The 25342-nt window shown below is 36.5% G+C and overlaps 1 protein-coding gene across 7 annotated transcripts in view; it reads right to left on the bottom strand.

Annotated features, from left to right (window-relative positions):
* Window positions 1-25342, bottom strand: part of NECTIN1 (nectin cell adhesion molecule 1) — a 333749-nt gene that overhangs the window by 9737 nt on the left and 298670 nt on the right. For 2 of the 7 annotated variants that reach the window (XM_063436436.1, XM_063436440.1), the window contains one exon: window positions 20397-20577. The exons of 3 other annotated variants lie outside the window; for them this stretch is intronic. In XM_063436436.1, the coding sequence (XP_063292506.1) occupies window positions 20437-20577 (141 nt within the window). In that variant the 3' untranslated portion in view covers window positions 20397-20436. Of the gene's footprint in view, window positions 1-177; window positions 465-15611; window positions 16956-20396; window positions 20578-25342 lie in introns of those variants that run through there. 2 more of the 7 variants (XM_063436439.1, XM_063436437.1) reach the window with 2 other exon arrangements.

Here is a 25342-nt window from a genome sequence, read left to right as displayed (position 1 = left end):
AATGAGAAGTGAAAAATTGCATTTATATGTGAGTCAAGCCATGGATCTCATATTTTCCAAAAACATTGATGTCCATCATACATGTTGTAATTTTCCATGTTCAGACTGTATGATTATTTTGAGTTCAACGCATGCAGGTTTCCCAAATTAGTCAATACATGTGTAGATATTTTTTGCCAGGATTTAGGGGTCAGTGATACTCCAATTGCTGTACCAAATTTCTGGTATGGAATGGGAATTTGACAGAAGCGATTTCACAGAAGATCAGAAGGACCAAGAATGCCCGAGGGACCAAGTAAGTGTGAATCTGTTCAAAAATAATTTGAATCCTCACCATAAGATGTCTTTCTTACCCAAGGATGTCAAGTGACCAAAATCATATTTTCCACGTGGCAGATGTTCTGATGCCAGAGGTTCGATGTGCCAGTCTGATTTATTGACACCGAACTTGTGTCATTCAATCCCTGTTGATGATGCATATAGAGGTTCATGCTTCAAATTACTTGGGCTTTTTACAGTCATTAATTAGGCATGCAAAGAGAAGGGTTTTAAAAAGCCACAATTTTCTCTCTTTTCTCTCAGTATCTGCTTGCAGTTCAGACATATTATTAGTATGCTGCCTATACTGACGTCTGGCTTGTTATTTGACTATTCTGATTTCTGGTATCCCTTACTTCAGATTTTTCTGGTTTTGTTTCATCTATGAAAAGTCTGTAATACTTGTTTCTATCATTTTAAAGTGGACAGATGTTCCAAGTTTTAAATAGTACGGTATATGAGAGCACGGTTCAGAGCGTAGGAATCCAGAGTAGAGCTCAAAGAGTAGGAAACAAGAAGGGAACCGGAAAATAGGAGAGTGGCATTTTAGATCTAAAGTCTTGCTCCTGCTGCATCCACTGAGTAATATAAAAGGTTTATGGAAAACAAATATCATATGACATATTATATGATGACAATACAGCAGCTATTATGTCTCTATATGGTTTAGTGATAAATACTTCTAAATAATTAATTTAGCAGTACGTTGAAAAGAAGGCAAATTAACTATCAGAGGAAACATAAAACAACAGGTTTATACGAAATGCAAAATAAAATTATAAAACATATTGGCACCCTTGATAAACAAAGAAGACTGTGAAGGATCCATAAGATTGCCAGTTGACTGGAACGTCATTATTATTGCCCTTATGGTGGAAATAGGCATTTTCAAAGCTTTTGCTATTTTCCTATAGCCACTACCCATTTTGTGAAGCTCAACAACCTTATCACAGCCATATTCCTTGGTCTTGTTTTGAATGATTAAGGGAATTTGGCCTATGTGTTACCTCATACCTATAATTCTTTGAAATAGGAAGTCATAGTTGAACAATTTCCTGTTCCTAGTCACCCAGGTGTACTAAAAAGTAAAATATCAATGGGAATGTACTTCAAATATATTTTTCTCATATGAAATCATAGGGGTACCAATAATTGTGCAACACATATATTTAACAAAGATTTCTTTTTTTTTCTTTATAAACCTGTGTTGTGTTTGCAATTTATTTTTAATGTTTGAATTTTTTTATTTTCATTTGTTTATTTTGCCACATATGTGTGTTTTAATATTACCAAGTAATAAATTAATTTGTGTTAAGTCCTATTTGGCTCCTTCCACTGACTGGTTTCAAAGGCCCCTGAGTGAAAATACTCAGAGCCAGGTTCCAGTGGCTCTGAAAAAGGTGAGCAACCACTTGCACTTTAAGTTATAGCTCTTTGATGTGATAACATACTACACCATAATTGGATCCTGTTTATTTTTGACTCATCTCCTGAGGATACTTTCTATGGAAGGGTACAGTGCCAATAAACTGCACCATTGCTAATGTGATTTGAGCCTGTCCCCGTAGAGGCTCTCATCCATGTGAGTTGACATCTTACGGTCTTCTTATTTCACATTTCTAATAACGGACTTACGCTATGTGATTTCCCTTTTTTCCCTTTTTACATGTCACCACATGTGAATTTTATAATTGTTTGGAGTCAGTGTACACCCCTTTTTCTTCACTATTTTATTGTACAAGTGCTCCAATCTTATAGACTGCATAGGTTTCAGTTTTCTCAAACCTTGTTGGCTATATTTTGTCCGTGTGTATACTTTGTAGTAGGTAAAAGAGGATCTCACTGTGGTGTGTATCGGCTACTACCTAATTACTGTTTGAAGCACCTAAGCGCACTACTCATAGTTATTGTTGTTGGTTACAGACATGAGGTGTACAGTTGCAAGAAAAAGTAGGTGAACCCTTTGGAATGATATGGATTTCTGCACGAATTGGTCATAAAATGTGATCTGATCATCATCTAAGTCACAACAATAGACAATCACAGTCTGCTTAAACTAATAACACACAAATAATGAAATGTTGCCATGTTTTTATTGAACACACCATGTAAACATTTACAGTGCAGGTGGAAAAAGTATGTGAACCCCTAGACTAATGACATCTCCAAGAGCTAATTGGAGTTAGATGTCAGCCAACTGGAGTCCAATCAATGAGATGAGATTGGAGGTGTTGGTTACAGCTGCCCTGCCCTATAAAAAACACACACCAGTTCTGGGTTTGCTTTTCACAAGAAGCATTGCCTGGTGTGAATGATGCCTTGCATAAAAGAGCTCTCAGAAGACCTACGATTAAGAATTGTTGACTTGCATAAAGCTGGAAAGGGCTATAAAAGTATCTCCAAAAGCCTTGCTATTCATCAGTCCACGATAAGACAAATTGTCTATAAATGGAGAAAGTTCAGCACTGCTGCTACTCTCCCTAGGAGTGTCCGTCCTGTAAAGATGACTGCAAGAGCACAGAGCGGACTGCTCAATGAGGTGAAGAAGAATCCTAGAGTGTCAGCTAAAGACTTACAAAAGTCACTGGCAAATGCTAACATCCCTGTTAGCGAATCTACAAATACGTAAAACACTAAACAAGAATGGATTTCCTGGGAGGATACCACAGAGGAAGCCACTGCTGTCCAAACAAAACATTGCTGCACGTTTACAGTTTGCACAAGAGCACCTGGATGTTCCACAGCAGTACTGGCAAAAAATTCTGTGGACAGATGAAACCAAAGTTGAGTTGTTTGGAAGAAACACACAACACTATGTGTGGCAAAAAAGAGGCACAGCACACCAACATCAAAACCTCATCCCAACTGTGAAGTATGATGGTGGGGCATCATGGTTTAGGGCTGCTTTGCTATCATCGAAGGAAAAATTAATTCCCAAGTTTACCAAGACATTTTGTATGAGAACTTAAGGCCATCTGTCTACCAGCTGAAGCTCAACAGAAGATGGGTGTTGCAATAGGACAATGACCAAAAGCATAGAAGTAAATCAACAACAGAATGGCTTAAACAGAAGAAAATACGCCTTCTGAAGTGGCCCAGTCAGAGTCCTGACCTCAACCCGATTGAGATGCTGTGGCATGACCTCAAGAAAGCGATTCACACCAGACATCCCAAGAATATTGCTGAACTGAAACAGTTCTGTAAAGAGGAATGGTCAAGAATTACTCCAGACCATTGTGCACATCTGATCTGCAACTACAGGAAACGTTTGGTTGAAGTTATTGCTGCCAAAGGAGGTTCAACCAGTTATTAAATCCAAGGGTTCACATACTTTTTCCACCTGCACTGTGAATGTTTACATGATGTGTTCAATAAAAACATGGCAACATTTCATTCTTTGTGTGTTATTAGTTTAAGCAGACTGTGATTGTCTATTGTTGTGACTTAGATGATGATCAGATCACATTTTATGACCAATTCGTGCAAAAATCCATATCATTCCAAAGGGTTCACATACTTTTTCTTGCAACTGTATATAGCAAAACATAAGAAATAGATGTGAGTACTTACCAGCGCCATGCCAGAGTCCTGCCTGAAAGGTCGGCATAGAACATCAGCGCCATTTCTTTGAAATGGTAGCGTGACTTGCCCCTTATAGTGGTAATTATTGCTGTTCTGTCCTTCCCATTTTGGAATTGGACCACCAGGTCTCTGGGGACTGTAGGTGGTGCCTTTGCAGGTCTTAGTACCCGGAATATGACCAGATCACCACTGGTCAGACCTGTTGAGGTGTCAGCAAGGCTGCCTGCAGATGCCTCACCATGTGTGGTAGCTCAGCTTCAGGGATGCTTTCCAAGATCCATGTCCATGATGTCCATGTCACAGTCACAAAACTTTGGATCAAGGTATCAGCATCATGATAATTGTGGCCATGCAGCTGATATAATCTAAAGAACAGTTTCTTTCACTTTACCTGATGAATTAACCTCATTCTGATTGCTGAACTACATGCACCATAAATCATAATGTTCTTTCTAGGATAGGTGTACACAAGGATTGTGCTAGGGCACGTAGGCCAACCTTACTGCTCTAAGAAAATATTTCACCCTTCATTAAAGGGGCACTCCAAGCACCACAATCACTGCTATAGTGGTTATGGTGCTTGTAGTGATCCTTTAATGCCTAAACTTGTCTCTTTGTGCATAGCTAAAGTATGATGTGGCTAAAAGCATCCCTATGGAACTGAGCTCATCTGGATATTTCCAACTAACCAAGTCATTTGAATCTTTAGTAAGATCCACATTGGTCATTGGTCAGATCCCTGAGGATAAATGCAAGAGCATTTTCTTTAACCCCTTAAGGACACATGACATGTGTGACATGTCATGATTCCCTTTTATTTCAGAAGTTACATGAAACAAATGTAATAGATGTACAAACACTTTGCTACCAAAAACATTAATATAAATATTCCTTATACAATGCAAGTAGATTCTGCTGCACTTTTACTATAGTGATCTCAGCGTTTTATCTTATCCTTTCCTTCTTATAAAACTAAATCTCCACTGTCACACACTTGTACAACCCATATCCAGTTTGTCAAAAATTCTTAAATTTGTACCTTAACATTGCATTTCTTGCACAATATGCTAATAAGGAGCCTTTTTCACACTCTTATAATTTGCTTCTCTACGGTCTCAAACAAATGCAGCTGTTTTTTTTTTTTTTCGTTCTAACCTCTTGTCTCACACCTCGTCCCTTTTCCAATCACTGCATGGGTGTCTTGTGCTCTTTGGAATTCAGTTCAAGATCATAATGTTTATCAATACAGGCAGGTGGTTGTATTATTGTTACTGATCACAGTCACAACATTAAAACCACCTGCCTAATATCGTGTAGGTCTCCCTTGTACTGCCAAAACAGCTCTGATGCATTGAGGCATGGTCTCCACAACTCTTCTGAATATATCCTGTGCTATCTGGCACCAAAACTTTAAGTTCTGCAAGTTGTGAGGTGGGCTTCCTTGGATTGGATTTGTTGTTCCAGCACATCCCATGGATGCTCTATTGGATTAAGAGCTGGGGGATTTGGAGGCCAAGGCAACACCTTAAACTCATGTTCCTCAAACCATTTCTGGAATTTGGAGGCCAAGGTTTCTCAAGTCATTCCTGAACAATTTTTGTAGTGTGGCACGGTGCATTAACCTGCTGTTTGAGGCCACTGCCATCAGGGAACACCATTGCCTTGAAAGAATGAATGTGGTCTGCAAAAATCTCTAGGTAGGTGGTATGTGTCCAAGTAACATCCAAATTAATGTCAGGACCCAAGGTTTCCCAGAGCATAACACTGCCTCTGCCTGCCTGCCTTCTTCCCATAGTGCATCCTGCTGCCAACTCTTCCCCAGGTAAATAATGCACACACACACGGCCATCCACATGATCTAAAAGAAAACACGATTCATCAGACCAGGCAACCTTCTTCCATAGCTCCATGGTGCAGTTCTGATGTTCACATCCCCATTGAAGGCACTTTTGATATGAACTTGATGGGCATGCTGACCAATCTGTGGCTAGGCAGTCCCATATGTAGTAAACTGCAGCACATTATGTGTTCTGACACCTTTCTATCATGGCCATCATAAAGGTTTTCAACAATTTTAGCTACAGTAGCGTGTGTGTGATCGGACCAAATGGGCTAGCCTTCACTCTACACGTGCATTAATGAGCCTTGGCCGCCCATGACCCTGATGCCAGTTCACTGCCTTGCTCCACTTTTTGTCAGTACTAATCACTTCATATTGGAAATACCTCACAAGATTTGCTGTTTTGCTGAGACTCTGACCCAGTTGTCTAGCCTTCATTATTTGTCCCTTGTCAAAGACACTTAGATATTTTTGTTAGTCCATTTTTCCTGCTTCCAACAGATGAAATGCAAGAACTGACTGTTCACTTGCTGCCTGATATATATCCCACCCCTTGACAGGTATCAGTGGTTTTAATGTTGTGTCTGATCAGTGTGTAAATCTTTAACAGCTCCATCCCATCAGATCCACCCATCAGATGTTCCATAATCTTCAATCATATGTGAATTTTCCTAAAACTAATCTCTTGAGGCAACCAATAGCTTCCATGAATATTTTTTTTATTCTTTAATCTGTCTACTTCTCTCTCCAAACATAATAAGAGGATTCACAAGCCACTTCACTATCTCACTTCCCCACTCTACTGATTCCCTACAATCTCATGTGATGACCTTACTTCCCACTTAGTTCTTCTTGAAGTTGTGAGCTGTTTGAGGAGCATTCTCATTAACATCCTTACGTGATAACCTACATATCTATTTCTTATTTTTTGATATATCCCCACATTAAAATTGTAAAGCACACTGGGTTAAATTCCTGCTACATAAATGCAAATAATAATAATAATAATTAATAAAAAAATAAATTCAATTTGACTTAAGGTGAGTAAAAAGAAAAGGTGGACAGGGAGATGCATATAAATTAGCTTACAGTCTACAGGAATTAAGGCGTGAAACCACATTAAAAGGGAAAAGGCAACATGTCCAGAAAGGAAGAGCATTTGTCATGTATGACGCTTGCATCTATTAGCATATATAGTAAAACATGTTCTGTGTGGGGAAGCTTTATAGTAAAACATGTTAGAGAATAGACTGGCAATAAAATAGAGAATAGACTGTTAGAAAATAGACTGGCAACAACATTTATCAGTAAGATTGCAAGCTTTCAAGATATGAGTGTGTAAGGTCTAACAAGACGAACAAGGACATTCAATGAGAGTAGCACAGTCCATAAAAAAATCCTGTAAAGAGAGTTATTGATGTGGATGCAGACAGAGGACAAACAAAGGTTACTGGCAGAATGGAGTAATCAACAATGGCTGCTATGAATTAAAGAAGAAACTATTTCTTATAGAGTTGTTACAAGTCTTCTTGTTTAGTGTCAGTATTTCTATTTTTGATCCAAGAGGCTATTGGAAGCCAATGCAAATACTGGCAAATCGATGAAGTGTGTCAGATTGGCAGTTAAAGAAGATAAGCCTGGATACAGCATTCATTATATACTGCCATATGTAAATATAGGTCTAAAGGAGAGTGGGTTGAATTAATTGAAACTGGAAATGATGATTGTATTGACAAGTGCAATAGTTGCATTGTGTGTTAGAAAGGGCTGAATACAAGCAATACCTTAAGGTGAAAGTTTCAGGATTTGGAGACTAAGATGAAGTGAGGCATAAAAGCAAGACCAGAGTCAGTCAGGGGTAGGAAAACCTTTGGCACTCCAAATATTTTGGACTACATCTCCCATAATGCCCTTACAGAGATAACACTGACAAAGCATTAGGAGAGATGTAGTTCACAATTTCTGGAATGCCACTGGTTGCAAACCCATGCTCTAAGGCAATAACCTTTTGACATTGGGTTAATGGTTCTACAATAGGGAGATTGACCATTGAGTATTGATTTTCAAAACATAAGAAGCTTTGTTTTGGAAAGATTGTTTTATAATACATTCAGTTAGGGACCCAGGTGAAATAGATAGCGACATGCTCCCAGAGGAAAGAGGGAAGCTCAAAGGAAGTAATATAGAAATGAATATCAGCACGTAAGTGGGACTGGAATCCAAACTGGAATCCAAAGCAATGCAATATTATGGCAACTGTATGAAGAGAAAACAGAAGAGTGCCATGGAGTGAGCATTGAGGAACTCTAACTGAATCAGTTAGTTCCCAGAGAGAGATTCTGACAGGAAAGAAGACATTGAAGGACATTGCCAAAGTAGATGAGTCGCAGGAAAGGGCAGACTCTAAAAAAAAAAGGAAGTAGTAAATTGTTCAAATTAGGAGTTGATGGCCAACATTGTCAAGATGGAGAGGTGAAAGGGCATTGGTAGAGCGTAATGACCTTTGAATTTAGTGATTAGATTATTGATCTTGTTTGTTAGGTCCGTTTTATTAGCATGCACAGAGCAGAAACGAGGTTGAGGAAAGTCAAACAAATAGTTGGTCACACTTGTCTGAACAAGTTATTCAAGAAGCTATAAGATGATAGGGAGTATAGAGAATAGATCCTAGCTACACTGAGGACTTAGATCGAGTGGGTGGTTTCTTATAGATGAAAGTAATCATTTCATATTTTAGAGAAATGGGGAAGACACCAACAGAGAGAGATTAGAAAAAGGAGTTAATGTGTGAGGGAACGAGAGGGCATGTGGTTGCAAGAGGACAGAAGCTCAGAAAAAAATTGTTAATTGACTGGAGAAAAGTAAGTTAGAGTAAATCAAGAAACAGCTGATGTCAAACTCAGTGGGAGAGGCGGTAATGTAGAGATGTATTTTCTTACATGATAATCTTACATCATTGATAGGATATGTGCAGAGAGGCACTGAGGCTAGTGGTGTTGTGCAGAGAGGCTTGAAGACTATGGTGAGGCATAATAGAAAGCAGTTGTTGGTGGGGGATTCCATCATAAGAGGTGTGGAGATGGACAATGGTGGTCTTGTGAGGTGTCTTCCCGGAGCTACTGCTCACAGAGACAGGAGACGTATCTGTAATATTGTTAAGCAAGCAAAGCAGGAAGGGAAATTGGATGTACTTGTCCATTTAGGGACAAATGACGTGGCTTGCAATGAGGTTTCAGAGGTTAAGGAAGTTTTTAGTGTTTTTGCCAATGATATACGGCAGGTTGCTTCCACATTGTCATTCTCTGAAGTTCTGCCTGTGCATAACACTCAGAATGACAGGCGGATGCGTATTAGGGACTTTAACTTGTGGCTTGGTGAATGGTGTCGGGAGCAAGGATTTGGCTTTATTGCTCATGGTAGCTCTGTTTGGAATGGAAATAAACTGTACAAAAAAGATGGTTTGCATCTTTCTCAAAAGGGAACAAATGTTCTCAGTGAGCAGTTCAGAGGTTTTGCTAGGATGTATTTAAACTAGGAGGGGGGGGGCAAAAGGGTGATAAAACATCAATCCAATTGTCCCCCAAAACAAGGACAGAAGGTGCCTGTAGCAAGTGTGTTAAAAAATGATAAGCTTAGAGTCATGTCTACAAATGCTCGCAGTTTAGGGAATAAGATCCATGAACTTGTGGCAATAATGGCAACTGATAGTGTAGATTTAGTCGCTGTTACTGAGACATGGTATAATGAGAAAAATGACTGGGACATAGCAATACCAGGGTACTCTTTATATAGAAAAGACAGGAAAGGCAAGAAAGGGGGAGGGGTGGCCCTGTATGTAAAGAATAGCATAAAATCTAGCCTAATAAAGGTTAGTGAGGCGAACATAGAGTCAGTTTGGGTTACGTTAGAATTTGGTAATCACACAGTAACTCGTGTAGGTGTGATTTATAGGCCCCCAGGACAAATTGAAGAGTTAGATAATCTACTAGTTGAAGAAATAGCTAAAATGACAATGAAGGGGGAAGTTATCATCATGGGTGACTTTAATCTTCCTGATGTAAATTGGAAAACAAAAATAGCTACTTGTGCCAGGAGCACACATATTCTAAACTCCCTACTGGGATTGTCTCTAAAACAAGTCGTTGAGGAGCCAACTCGTAAAGAGGCCATACTAGATTTAGTGTTAACAAATGGAGATTTGGTATCAGATATTACTGTAGGTGAAAGTTTAGGATCCAGTGATCATCAGTCAGTGTGGTTTAATATAAGAACAGTGACTGAGTCACACCACACAAAAACAAAAGTTTTAGACTTTAGAAAAACAGACTTTTCCAAAATTAGAATATGTGTAAAGGAGTCATTATCAGACTGGGGCAATTTAAATGGAGTCCAAAAGAAATGGGATTATTTAAAAGTTGCACTACTGAAGGCAACAGAAAATTGCATTAGGCTTGTCAGTAAAAGCAAAAAATTCAAGAAACCACTGTGGTACTCCACAGATGTAGCCAAAATAGTAAAAAACAAAAAGTTAGCATTTAGTAATTATAAAAAAAACCAGAGTGAGGAAGACAGAATGACCTATAAGATTAGGCAGAAAGAGGCTAAGCAAGTTATAAGAGCTTCCAAATCACACACAGAAGAGAAAATAGCACAGTCAGTAAAAAAGGGGGACAAAACCTTTTTTAGATACATAAATGAGAAAAGAAAAGTAAAACAAGGATTAGTTAGATTAAAAACAAAAGAAGGAAGGTATGTAGATGAGGATAAAGGTCTAGCTGACTGCCTCAATGAATATTTTTGTTCGGTATTTACAGATGAAAATGAAGGAAAGGGACCTCAGTTAAGAAAAAGGATAAATGAGTCATTTATTACACGTGAGTTTACAGAGGAAGAGGTTCTATTTCAACTGTCAAAAGTAAAGACAAATAAGTCAATGGGACCTGATGGAATACACCCAAAGCTATTAAAAGAGCTTAGTGGTGTACTAGCAAAACCATTAACAGATTTATTTAACCAATCATTGATAACAGGAGTAGTCCCAGAAGATTGGAAGTTAGCGAATGTTGTGCCCATTCACAAGAAAGGTAATAGGGAGGAGTCGGGCAACTATAGGCCAGTAAGCCTAACTTCAGTAGTGGGGAAAGTGATGGAAACCATGTTAAAGGATAGGATTGTTGAACATCTAAAAACACATGGATTTCAAGATCAGAGACAACATGGGTTTACTTCAGGGAGATCATGCCAAACTAATCTTATTGATTTTTTTGATTGGGTAACTAAAATTATAGATCAGGGTGGTGCAGTAGACATTGCTTACCTCGATTTCAGTAAGGCTTTTGACACTGTTGCACATAGAAGGCTTATCAACAAACTACAATCTTTGAGTTTGGATTCCAATATTGTTGTATGGGTAAGGCAGTGGCTGAGTGACAGGCAACAGAGGGTTGTAGTCAATGGAGTATATTCGAAGCTTGGGCTTGTCACCAGTGGGGTACCTCAGGGATCTGTACTTGGACCCATTCTCTTTAATATTTTTATTAGTGATATTGCAGAAGGTCTTGATGGTAAGGTGTGTCTTTTTGCGGATGATACTAAGATATGTAACAGGGTTGATGTTCCAGGAGGGATAAGCCAAATGGAAAATGATTTAGGTAAACTAGAAAAATGGTCAGAGTTGTGGCAACTGACATTTAATGTGGATAAGTGCAAGATAATGCATCTTGGACGTAAAAACCCAAGGGCAGAGTACAGAATATTTGATAGAGTCCTAACCTCAACATCTGAGGAAAGGGATTTAGGGGTGATTATTTCTGATGACTTAAAGGTAGGCAGACAATGTAATAGAGCAGCAGGAAATGCTAGCAGAATGCTTGGTTGTATAGGGAGAGGTATTAGCAGTAGAAAGAGGGAAGTGCTCATGCCATTGTACAGAACACTGGTGAGACCTCACTTGGAGTACTGTACACAGTACTGGAGACCCTATCTTCAGAAGGATATTGATACCTTAGAGAGAGTTCAAAGAAGGGCTACTAAACTGGTTCATGGATTGCAGGATAAAACTTACCAGGAAAGGTTAAAGGATCTTAACATATATAGCATGGAGGAAAGACGAGACAGGGGGGATATGATAGAAACATTTAAATACATAAAGGGAATCAACACAGTAAAGGAGGAGACTATATTTAAAAGAAGAAAAACTACCACAACAAGAGGACATAGTCTTAAATTAGAGGGACAAAGGTTTAAAAATAATATCAGGAAGTATTACTTTACTGAGAGGGTAGTGGATGCATGGAATAGCCTTCCAGCTGAAGTGGTAGAGGTTAACACAGTAAAGGAGTTTAAGCATGCGTGGGATAGGCATAAGGCTATCCTAACTATAAGATAAGGCCAGGGACTAATGAAAGTATTTAGAAAACTGGGCAGACTAGATGGGCCGAATGGTTCTTATCTGCCGTCACATTCTATGATATAAAGCTCTCAAGTCTATCAAGTTATTCATTTTACATATCTATGTTCCTGCTCATGATCCAAATAACTTTTAAAAATACTAAAAACAAAACTAATTTCAAGTGATTTTTGACACAAAATGTGAAAAAAATCCTTTCTGACTGCAAAACGGTAGTCAGATTTATCTTGGAATCAGCAAGCTTTTATCCCAGATAATAACTATTATATATCTTTGAATATTCGGTTTTTGCAAATGAGAATCCAGACTCCGTTAAAAAAAAAAAAAAAAATCTGTACAAAACCTAAACTAACTCTTTATGCAGAGAATTCAAAATATTTTTTTGTTCCTACCGTAAATAATATTTTCTCTCTATTGTCAGGAGAGTAGCTTGCAAAGAGAATAGCTGTAACAGGATAATGTAACAAATGAAAGGTATGCATAGTTAGTGAGGATTATGAGATAAGATGGTAATGAGGGACATAAATTATTTTGCTCACCAAGGAAGACAGCTAAGATGTTGGAACATAATATAAATTTGTAATGCATGATATCTCAGGATTAATGCTGGGATGATTGGTTTTGGTTGACATACTGTATTAGGCTCCAGAAGTAAAAGTGTATAATTTCAGTACACAACACAAACAAATTTGTTGACAAGAGAGGACCTTCACATAAACATAAGTATGTATAACTTCAATTGGTCAATTATTTTGGCCTTCCATTACAGCATGTATTGATGTATCACTAGCCAATCATGTTTTAGCATTGGGCAAACCCCACTAAAACAACCAAACTATCGCAAAAATGTCCGACCTCTTCTTCTAACTCAGTGGTCTGTCATCACAGTAGCTCTATCCCACTGCTGGATAGAGGGATTTTAATTAAAGCTTCTTCCAAATCCTGTCTGTAGCATTATTGCAGTAACCAAAAAATGTTCTTATGTCATCGTCTAAAAGTTAAACTAATTCATATTCGTATTAGACTATGTAAGTGCTCAGGCATCAAAACATGATCTGTTTCTCAAATGGTGGCAAACATAGCTTCCATGAATAGGAAAGATCTCATTATAAATTCAATTACATAGCAAGGATATATTGCCCATCCTTTAAGGTGGACCACTCCAAACAGATAGTTAGATTAATCAACTGCAGTACCTCGATCATGGTGCAATCCATAGCATGTGCCTTCCTCTTTGCCTCATGCAAAGTATGTTCCTTAATTTAACATATTATGTATACTTCATAACATCCCACAATTGTATTATAAAGGTATTGCAAAGTGAATAAACATTACATTTTTCAGCCATACGGCATATTCGCATTCCCAGAGAAAAAAAGATTATATTCATTGTATTAATGCATAATATAAACAGCATATGCGTGTATTTCAGTTGTATCTAACAGGTGGCACTATCTTCTGCAGAGTACATCCGGCAGACAATCAGTCTATGCCTCCAGATATTCAATCTTCATGGAGGGGATCATTCTTGCTGTTGGTTTAACCTTTATTATTGTAATAGCTACTGTACTGTACTAAACTTGTACGTGTTTGGTGGCTGGGCTTAACGCAGGTAAAGATAAAATAAAATAAAATAATTGTGAACAGTAGAACAAGCCGAGGTCAGGATTACAGAAGTAGAGAATGTAGACTAAACTGTTCAGGTTACACAGAAGTACACAGAGAAAATATACAAGCCAAGGGTCGATGCCAGATATAATCACAAAAAATAACTCGCTGATCAGGAACCAAATGGAAACCACGACAGGGTAATGGTCTGGTCAAGAGTAGAGCCATTCTTGTGACGCCACAATGTATGACATCTGCATTGCAAAAATTATGCAATCTGCCCTATATAAAGGGCACACTATTGTAGTATGTGTGTTGTGCGCAAAAATATATCATTTTCCTTTGGAATTTGAGACCAAATTGATCAACTCCTTTATAGATGAAAAGAAAAAAGATAATATACTAATTTGGCATTCACACGCCAGGGTTGATTGCTACTGACATTAATCAACATTAGCTGTGAAAATGGTTAGTTTTTGTTGTATACCTTATTCTTACTATTTATTAAGGGGAAAGTATCATTTTGAGAGTACAACAGTGCTCATACAGTGCATATTTCGAAAGACAAATGCATTTCCAGTAAAACTTTAAGTGTTTAACTGGAATTGTTGTGTTTGCATTTTTGATTTTTGTGTGCTTTACGACATCACACAATTCAATTCACAAATCTAAAGCAAAAAACTATGGATAAACAACTGCCCACTATGAAGAAGTGTACAAACCCTAAATAGTTAGTTCAGGAGTTCTAGAGTAGCCAATACTCCTATCTAGAAGTGTGTCTGTTTGATGTCTCCTTAATAAGGCATGATGTTTCAATCCTTCCATCTTTACCAGGGTATATCAGCCATTAGCTTTAAGTAGCATTGGGAGTTACAGAAAGTCCAGCTAGACCCTTAGTATACAACATGTTCCAGTAAGAGTGTAATCCAGGGTTAAGAGTGGAGAAATTGAAATTGGTGATGGAGACAAGACCAGGCAGTTGACAAGTCACAGATAGACATATAGGCAACAGTAAGGGCTCAAGATGGGCATCAGTTAAATTTCAAGAACAAATCAGAATAAAAGAAGACAAGAATAGATACTGAAAATCTGCATTTTTGGTGTATTCAAGCCAAAATGATATGAACAATCTTAGAGTGTTGTGTATCACACATTTAAAAACAGATGACATACGAAAGCCAAACTATGTTTGCATTTATCTGTAACTTATATTTGCTATTCTATTTTATAAGAGGAACTTCCTTTTGTAAAATAGAAGCTATGTAATGAATGTTCTTTACATACTTATAAAATGTAAATAAAAAGTTATTAAAAAAACAAACAAACAGATGACATATGGGTAACACAAGTCACCCATAACTAAGCGTTCTTTTCCTCTGTCTATATTATTTGATTATTGTACTATTAAACTACTGCCAGGTAACATCAGACAACAGTACTAGAATACATTTTAACAGATGATCGTTTAACAATATATATATTTTTTTCAATTTGCTTGAAGCCAAATCAAAACAAAAACATAACTTAAATTAGGTTGAAGATGACAGATAACTCTCGATTCAGAATAACTGTATGTAACCCATGTTTTATACCTCAAACCATCAGGGAATTAGCAGGTTAATTGGTCATGTCCATTTTTCAGCATGATAAATATCTTCGAGAAGATATCTGGATGTAGCCTTTTTGATTTTTTATCAAAGTGCCTCCACTCAATTAATTGATGATAACTTTTTGGACCTCATTTCACATGAGATGTTGAAGAAAATTCAATACACTAGGTATCATTATAAATAAGCAAATACTTTACTAACAGAAAGTGAGTTAAATAGAATTCATATTTTAAAGACATGTCGTTCACAGTGTCTACTAAATAATAATTAATAATATAGTAAAACCCATTAAAAAAATCATTTAACTGATAAAGCTTCATCCCAAACAGAAGATCTTCTTACGGTTGAGCTCTATTTTTGGCAGCTTTACCGAGTACTTTTGGTGGTTAGTCTATATATTGGCATTTTTGAAAATATCCCAGAAGTGATGACACATTTAATTTACTTGACAGATAACAGCAGCCAGAACATTCACAGTCTCTCACTTGATGTTGGCTACATGCAGTAGAGACAGCAGTGGATCTCAGGACTTTACTGGTGGTCTCTTTCAAACAAGCCAGAGCTCATTTTATGACAATCTAAACTTACATATTGAATGTGCACAACAGCCTACAGCCACATATTTTTTCATCCTTTTACATGGCTAGGGTTAGTATCCATAATACTCATTGCATCAAAATTATAGTCTCTTTATAGACTAAGGAATTACCGATCATAACATTGCAGAACAGGAGAAAGTGTGTTCATCACAGCTCTAGAGTATTCCGTCCTCAGTATTTAGTTGCAGGTCTACATATACAGGATTGCTTATAGAGAAGACAACATAACTTAGATACAGTGAATAAGTCATAACGTCTGGTAATTAGACTGGTAAAGGAAGACATGAATCAGACCTATGAAAAAATAATTAACTGGACTGCAGACACAAGTCAACGGTGATGTTAGGTAACACTTGGAGTGCAGTTTATCTGTATCATTATCTATTTAAGAACTACTTCTCTAGGGACCTCAGTACGCAGATTACACAAGAATACATGTTTAAAAATTGAGGTTTCACATCTATTTTTCTGATGCTTGTTTTGGGTTAAAAGCAGGAAAAAATGAGCTTTACATTTCATCTGCAGTACATCTATCTTAAAGGATGCATAAAGAACTGTTTTCCACATGTTTCGAATTTAGAGTGGGATATATCACCATATTGCATCATGCAATCCAAGAATCATTCTGTAATTGATGTTAAGCTTACCGATCTATTCATTTGACTACCATGCTTGCTTTTCTCCAAGTCTGTGGTAATGTCTGCTAGAGCAGTCTTTAAAGAAAAATAGGAACTTAGCAATTACTGCACCAGGCTCAAAAATGTGACTGCATCTCATCTGGTCCTTCTGATTTATCCATTTTAATTTAGACTTATCTCTCTCATGTTAATCTTTTGTTTGTCCATTTCACGTTGGCTGTACCATGGCTTTAGTTATATAAGTTTTAATTTTAGAATTCTTGAATCCTCAGATCCAAATCCTGTGCAACATGTGTAAAATCTTGATTTTTTGCAGACGATAACATCAACCACGATTAATATCCTTCCAGCCTGCAACGATTTGCTTTGTTTAACATTACACACAGACAAACTCACTTCTTGTAGGATTTGCTTATTATATGTTAACCATGAATTTCAGTCAAAAAAGCCTTCATACCATTAAGAGATCATTCTTTAAAGCGTTATGCATTAAAATACAGATCAATTTAACTCGGTCACTACTAAATTCATTTTATTTAAAAAAAAACATTAAAAAATTTACATGACATTTATTTGAACCATAGGATGTTTTGCCTGCACATAGGATAAACAGAGGATAAAAAAAAACCTTTTCACATAGATCACCATTGAGGGATTCTTAAAAACATCTAAAATAAATTTTTTTTAATAAACTGCTTAATCTCATTGAAGTGCTTATAGTGTCCGGAGTCCCTTGTACTGTTCTTCCATTTAGCATAAAACTTAAATGTAAATAAATGTTTAAATGCTAATTAAGAGTCCCCAGCAATGCATCCACTCTGTGCTGCTTGGGCTACTGAGGAAACATTAGCCGAGCAGCAGTGGGCGGCTGTGATTGCTTGAGAATGTCAGTAGACTGCATTGAGCCTATCACAGTGCCATTGCTGTAATGCAAAGTTATGGCTACAATGACATGTGTAATCCCTGCCTTAGCCACAGGGTGGAGCTATGGGAAGCCAGTGACCCTCATTTATTATTAAACTACCTGAAAATGGCTGGACAGTACCAGGGACTCCATGCACTATAACCTGTTCAATGAGATGACATAGTTATCCCTTTAAGTTATCAAATAATCATACAATATCTCTTTATCTGACATGGTCTTAAATATTAGCAAATTAGCAAATATGCATTTTTTTCCACATAACGTATATATACATACTATGTACAAAACACACATACAAAAATATTCAAATTGTGAGGAACTCGATATCAGTTTAGAAAAGTAGCTTCCTAAAATGTCACAATAATGTAAAAATAATGTCTCTATATGGGCAATTTACCCACACACCGTCTGTACCTTTACACGAAACATCTATCCTATACAGAGCTTTTCATCTATCGAGTCATATGGATAAAAGGTTCGTTTTAACAGTACCTGACTTGGATCAACATGCCAGTGTCAGTCATCTGTATTTTTCCTTCAAGAGGGCTCTTTCAAAAAAGTCCATATCCATATTCCAAAATGTGACCATTGTTGGTAGGCCCAATTTGAATCTGATATTCATTTTTTTTTCATGTATGCATTGTTCTACCCATACAAGGTGAGAAGCAGACACACAATGCTATAGGTGGTGAATTATTATCTAGATTTTATCTTTCCTTAACTAATCCCCTTCTGAGTAGTAGTGACACCGATAGCAACACAATTTGCCATTGAGGGTTGGAATGTATGGGACATGCTCACAGCAACCACCAATAATAAAATATAAGTAGAGCTATCCGTGGTAATACAATTTACGCATGGTGATGTATGTTATATATTTAATACTTTATTGGTCGGATTTATGCAAGAATTCCGTTTTATCCTGTTCGTATTAAATATTAACCTTACTTCAAAGATGATGATGCATACTAGCTGTGTTTGTTTTGTTACGATAAAAAATACTGCCCTGCCTATTCACTTTTTCATCTCGTTAAACACATGTGCAGACATGTACTATATATGCGGATGTGTGAACAAAAGGTGAAATAAATTCATGTTTTATGAGCACTGCTGGCAGAGGCACTGAGGTTTCCTTTTTCACCTTCTAATGTTTGAAGAAATCAAGAATTCTTAGCCCATCCCTACAACCAAGACGTGTATGCACAAAGACGTGAGGTTTGGGGATTTGGACACCGATGTGCAAAATACTGGCTGAGATACCCAAATATCTGGATCATTTTTCCCCAACTCTGCTGTTTTGGTCTTAATTTTAACTTTAAGTCACCATACCTCACTATTAGTGTATATAATGTATTTAGTGTATTTCACCTATTTCTGTTTTACAGTGAGAAAAGAAACATAGTTTTACAATTGGTTGTTAGGCAGGTAAAAATGATAATAGAAACACAACTACTTTTCTCAACCCCCTACGCAAATTTTCCATACGATTCAAGGTAAACGTGCATACATCTGTTTCTTATTTTATGAAAGTCTGTTTAAAACATAACCATGGCAGCAATAATTAATATATTCTGGATAATTCCCTGATGATGTGTATCATGCCGGAACTTTTGCATACTTTTATACTGCTGACTAATTTATTACTGTCAAAAAAAAAAGCATAGACATAGTAAATAGCTTAAATTAATCTGTGAATTTAAGAACATTTTCTCACATTATCTATTTTTTGCACATTCATTTTTTTGAGACATGACTTGTGTGTCCACACTCTTTATTTCATCCATACACCACCATCAGAGGTTCTGCAACTACGTATGGCCCCCAGACCACCAAGTGAAAACCACACTGCTCTAAGACTTTTGGCTGTAACTTCCACAATACAAAATCATTAAGATGGATGGAAGGGTTTCCTTTTAACTATTTGATTGCTGGCACAATTCCTTGGTCACCCCTCTGTAACACAAAATAAGTTTAAAGGATTAGTAATAGCCCTATCTAATATGTTTAAAGGAAACCCTTGTTTGCTGATTCACATTCACAATAATTTTTTTGTAGAAGGTACATGCACTTCAAAAGTTCAACATAAAACATGAAGTGGTAATGCAAATATAACTCAACTGAAGCTCATGACCTATAGTACAACCTGGTAATTGCAATTCATGAATGTCTATCAGGGTTGTCAGGGTACATTTCAATTGCATTGCTTTGATATTACTACAAATATTTTGGTTTGTATCAAATTAGGCATACCACCAACACGAGAATATTTTTGAATCATTGGTTGTCTGTTCATTTTGATTATCGTAAAAGGAAACCACATTGTATAACTACATTCATTCTTGTAAGTCAGGGGTGCCCAAACGGTGATCACAAGACGTTTTAATACTACAGCTTCTATTATGTTTTTTCATTCTAAAAGAATTTTAAAAGTGTGCAAAGCATCATGGGAGTTGTAGTTCTACAGCATCTGGGGATCTACCTGTTGGGCACCCCTGTTTTAAGTTGTTTGTTACTCTTAGGATCTCAAGGCAACATATAGAGATGTTGTAAAAGCTAGTTCCATAATAATACAATTTATCTACCTCATATTTAAAGCATATTCCTATAGGTCTTGATAATGTTTGTTTTTGATGGTTTGGTGGTGATCGAACATATGCTACAGATGGCATGTATCTGGAATTGTGTATTTAGAGATGTACTGAAATGTTACATGTGGCAGGCTGAAAAAAGAACCATGCATATAATGTTAGCATGCAGGATACAACCAGGGAATGTGGGAACATAAGTGGGATTGGTGAGGAGGTGCAATGCGGCATCACAATGTTGTACTGCCCCTAGTTATATGGAGCTAGGGGCAGAGGGAGTACCTTGTGGCCAGGCTCAGGGGAAGGGCCAAGGTTGCATGCGTTAGCGTAAGTGAGGCTGGATTGTTGCATATTCGACAAGGTCTCCGCTGGCGTGGATGGAGCTCCCAGTATCGGGAGGTGACGCCAGGGCAGACGTGTCCAGCTCAGCGTACTGAACGTCTAGGTCCATGTGACCAGAACTCTGCAGATCAGAGCATTAGAGAGTGTGAGAAAATAAAAATAACAGAGAGGAAAGAAAGGATATATAGGGTTACAGAGGAAAGTTGGGGGAGGCTTTGGAAAGCAGACAGGTTAGTGAATTGCAAATAAATCAGACATAGCAAAAATTAGGAGAGATTTATTATTCAGGAAGGAAAAAATAATTCATAGACAGGGAAATAATACAAAAAGACATTCAAAGTTATCAGTTTATGAGGTGTCGTGATTTATTCTGTACATAGTTATATGTATTCATTTGTATATCATTAGATAGAGACTGCTGATTATAATGAACTATTAAGATAGGCAACTTATGTATAATGCACATTTGCACTGCTGGACAATTTTGAATTTGAAGTTGTGTTGTGTTATTTTTATTGCAAAGTGTGTTTGCATCGTCATTGTGTGTTTGTAAAAGTGTTTCTGTGTGCAGAATTTAGAACTTTTTGTGTTTTGGAAACTAGATATTCTTCAAATAGGAAAATGAAAATGGATTATGTGACTCAATATATTTGCTGTAAGCAAATCAATCAAAAAATCACAAACACGTAGAATAGCCATATTTAATTGTAATACTAGGCACAGTTATTTAAAACACAAGTAGGCTTATGGCTTATCTTTAAGAGAGGATTTAATTTGCTCATTAATCTTGCATGTATAAATATTAAATCAGCAAAGAATGTAACTGTAACAAAAAAAAATATTAACACTATAACTATAACCATCCCTCTATTAATGCTAAAAGGTTCTAAGAAAATAGAAGAAAGGTGCTTCACAGAAAGGGAAAAAAAATGATTAAAACCCGCTTCAACACTAATGTTGTTCCTCCCTTGACACCACAATAACAATACAACACATGTAACCAATACACTATGTGACAAGATGACACAGCCAAAACACCAGTGTGTAAGTGAAGCTCAGAATGGTGTGTGTGTATGTATATAAAATACAATAAACACACTCACTCTATACATGGAAAGGGAGCACTTGAACACAATATGCTAGGTATGAAAAATAAGAAAGAGAGAAAATATATAGTGCAACACTGGTTTAAATTTTTCAATTGAGTGAGTCCCAAAATAGGCATACTCATATGGCATAGAGACTAGAGAAGATTGGCTCAAATCTGTAGCACTTGTGTAACTGAAAGGTGGCACACTCCTTCTCTTGATGCTTGGATGAAAAAAATTTAAAAAAAGCAAAAAAAAGACACCAATAGTGCAGTTTAAATACCAGTGGTGATGATAGGTAAATATATATAGCAAAGCTGCCCTGACATATAGCCTCTAAAAACTGAGGTGTGGTAGTCCCCTTGAAGAAAGATGGACCAGGCAGCAGAGAGGATGTTGCTCGTAGACTGTATAATACAATTTATTTTGTGGTAAAATAAAATCAGGATTTATAAACAAGTTTAAACCAAACTAAGAATAAAAACAGTAACAACAATATATAGTTCTTTTGGTCCAAGACCACTTTCCTGCAATTGGGGCTTTGTCAAAGGGAATCTCTTTTAAAGTGTGCTCAATAGCTGCTAATTGTTAAGTCCGACATTCATAATTAGCTTAGGGAAAAGTCTTGGCAAGAAATCCAGAACGGAAGTGACCTATCGGCCATCCTGGCATCGCGTCACTCTCGTTTTTTGCAGAACACTGAAAATCCTTTCATGTTTCTGTAATCGCATCCATTGCCATGGAGACATGCAGAATCAAAAGCGGGGGATCACATAGGAACAGTATAAATTCCTTAAGTTATTGATATATTTTAAAATGTAAAAAAATATAATAAATGCATCAAAATGTCCCTGACTTATGTACATTAATGTACAAATAAATATAATTATTTTGTTGTATTGTTAAAGTGTGTAACTGAATGTATTATCTATATACATACAATTAGTGTTTTCAGAATACCATAAGTGTGGAGTACAATATATAGATATGTGACACCTGTGAACATGTTGCATGCATAGTGGTTACTTAAATAAGAAAATATGTGTCCAAATCATAAAAAATTACAGAATTCAAAGTCATTGTTTCATCCATTTCATTTCACTTTTTGTATGGCTAAAAACTGTAGATTGTTGTGTTTTGATTTCAAATGTGACTAAAGCTATGTTTTTCAAATTTATTTGTAATTATATATATATATATATATACATATATATATATATATGTGTGTGTGTTCTTGTACCATAATTTAGTACTCCCCTGTTCATTATTACAATTTTGTCTGGGAGTACAATGTTGGGAAAATTGTCGTTTTTAAGAATTGGTCAGAATTTGAAAATTCTCTTTATTTCAATATTCACATTTGAAAATTCTCTTCCTATAGCTACTACAAATCCAATCACACATAAACGGTACTTGATTATCACTGGTTTTAACTTTTTCAAATCTTTTTACCCTAATGATTTAGCTCTAACTTCCCTAATTACTTATTGCTAAGCATTTTCTAAAGCATCTTGATCATAACCTTTTTGTTTAAAATCCTCTTTTTTGAGCCTGCATATGGAATTATCCATATCTGTACAGTTGCATCTGATAAGTAGTAGTTGCGCCTTGGGGGCATTGAGAAGCCATGGAGAAAAGTGACAACAATTTTGATAGATATAACTCCTGAAATCCACTTTTGTGAAGGTGCATGATTTTAATAGAATGAACTGACCTTCTTTTCACTATAATTTACAGTTAATATAATTCCTTAGCTATTTAGGCTTTAAGTAAGATTATTTTTTTTTATTTTTTTTAAAGATATCAGCGAGATATTCTTAATTTCCTCTTCATACAAAAATATGGTATGTATATAACCGCGATAGATAACTAGGATGAAAAATCTTGTGTTGATTTAAAAAAAAATCTATTTAAATCTTAATAGCTGGAAATTTTGTTAACTGTAAATTATAGTAAAAAGGTGGTCACTTTTTTGGACATGGCTATTTATGTAGAAAATGAATAATTCAAATGTTGCACCATCTTCAAACAAGTGGAGATTAAGGTTGCATCTATTAGAGTGGATGCTCAATTCCCCGCAATGCTCAACTTCTACTTATCAGATGCAACTGCACAGATACAGATAACTTCTATATGCAGGCTCAAACAATTTAAGAGGATTTTAAACAAAAAGGTTTTAATGAAGATGCTTTAGAAAAGAAGTAATTATGGAAGCCAGAGCTAAATTAAGAGGATACAAAGATACAAAAATTAAGCACAGTAATATTCAAATATCATTTGCATGTGGTTTTGAATTGTAGTAGCTATCAAATAATGAAAATTAAAAAATGAATCAATTGTTAAAAATTACAATCTTTTTAACACTTTACTCCCAGACCAACCTGTAATAACTTACATAGGGGAAGAAAATTAACTCAGAACCATTTGAAGCCAATTCACAAACGTACAGGTTTTTATGCGAGTGGCACTTTCAGAGCTTGTACATATACAGGAAATAAAAAAAGTGCAATTAAAAAATATAAACATCTCAATAACGAGAAAACTATATATGGAATAAAACAATTAACTACATGCCATGCTAAGAATGTTGTTTATTTGATCGTCTGTCCTTGTGGTTTAGCCTAAGTAGGTAGAACCAAAAGACATCTCACAATTAGGGTACAAGAACATGTAAGAAGAACTCAAAATAAATTTGAAAAACATAGCCTCTCATCACATTTTAAATCTAAACACAACAGTAAAACAATGGGTACATCATTTTAAGCCATACAAAAAGTTTCTAAAAAATTGGAGAGCCTATAACATAATTAGAAAATTAGGACAAAGTAAAATTAAATGGATTTTTAATTTGTACACACTACAGCTCCATGTGCTAAACCAGTGGTTTCCAAACCAGTCCTCAAGGCACGCCTCCCAGTACAGAATTTAGAGATTACCCAGTCGTGTCGAATGTGTTTTAGAAAAAAAAAAAAGAAAAAAAAAACACCACGACACAACTGGGTTATCCCCAAATCCTGGACTGGTAGGTGTGCCTTGAGGACTGATTTGGAAACCACTGGGTTAAACAATGATTTTGAATTATGTAATTTTTTTATGATTGGAACAAAAAACTAAATGTAATCACAGGTGTCACATATCCACGTGTTATACTTCACAGTCATGGTACTTTAGAAACACTAATTGTATGCATATAGATAATACATTCATTAGTGTAATGTTCTATGTAAGAAAGTAGAATTCCAAAACAAAACTTATATACAAAAGAAGATTTACTCTTCTTTATTAATTCAGAGTTTAGTAGATATTCACTTAAATGTTGCCTTTTTTGGTTTGTTATTATATGGTAAATGAAGAAGAAATAACACAAACATATAACTAAAAGTAAGAAATAATAATTAGGTTTTCTCATGCATTTGTTACCAGGTTCAGGGGATGAAACAGAAAGAATTGCCAAAGTGCAGTCTGAGTAGATTCAAGGTTAGCAACAAATAGCAATCCGTTTTCAGAAACCTGTATACTGTCCGGGGGGGCGGGGCCGACCGCCATGCTAGGAGGTCGCATTCAAGTTGAGCTCCTGCAGACTCACGACAATTATGCTCATAAAAAGCAAATAAGCTACTCACCTGCAGTTAAGCAGCAGCGGTCCTGCGGGCAAGGAGGTGCTGGAGCTGAGGCTACTCGGATTCCAAGCGTTTTGACCCCTGAGAAGGCACATAAGCACAGCTCCATCTGAGGCCTACCCGAGCGGTGAGTGAGGTGGACGGCCGCTACCTCGCTATCCTGCCCTGCGGTTTCCCT

Source organism: Pelobates fuscus, chromosome 11 (genome assembly GCF_036172605.1).
Source record: "Pelobates fuscus isolate aPelFus1 chromosome 11, aPelFus1.pri, whole genome shotgun sequence".
NCBI lineage: Eukaryota > Metazoa > Chordata > Amphibia > Anura > Pelobatidae > Pelobates > Pelobates fuscus.
Note: the sequence above shows the minus strand (reverse complement) of the source record. Positions and strands in the feature narration are given on the sequence as shown.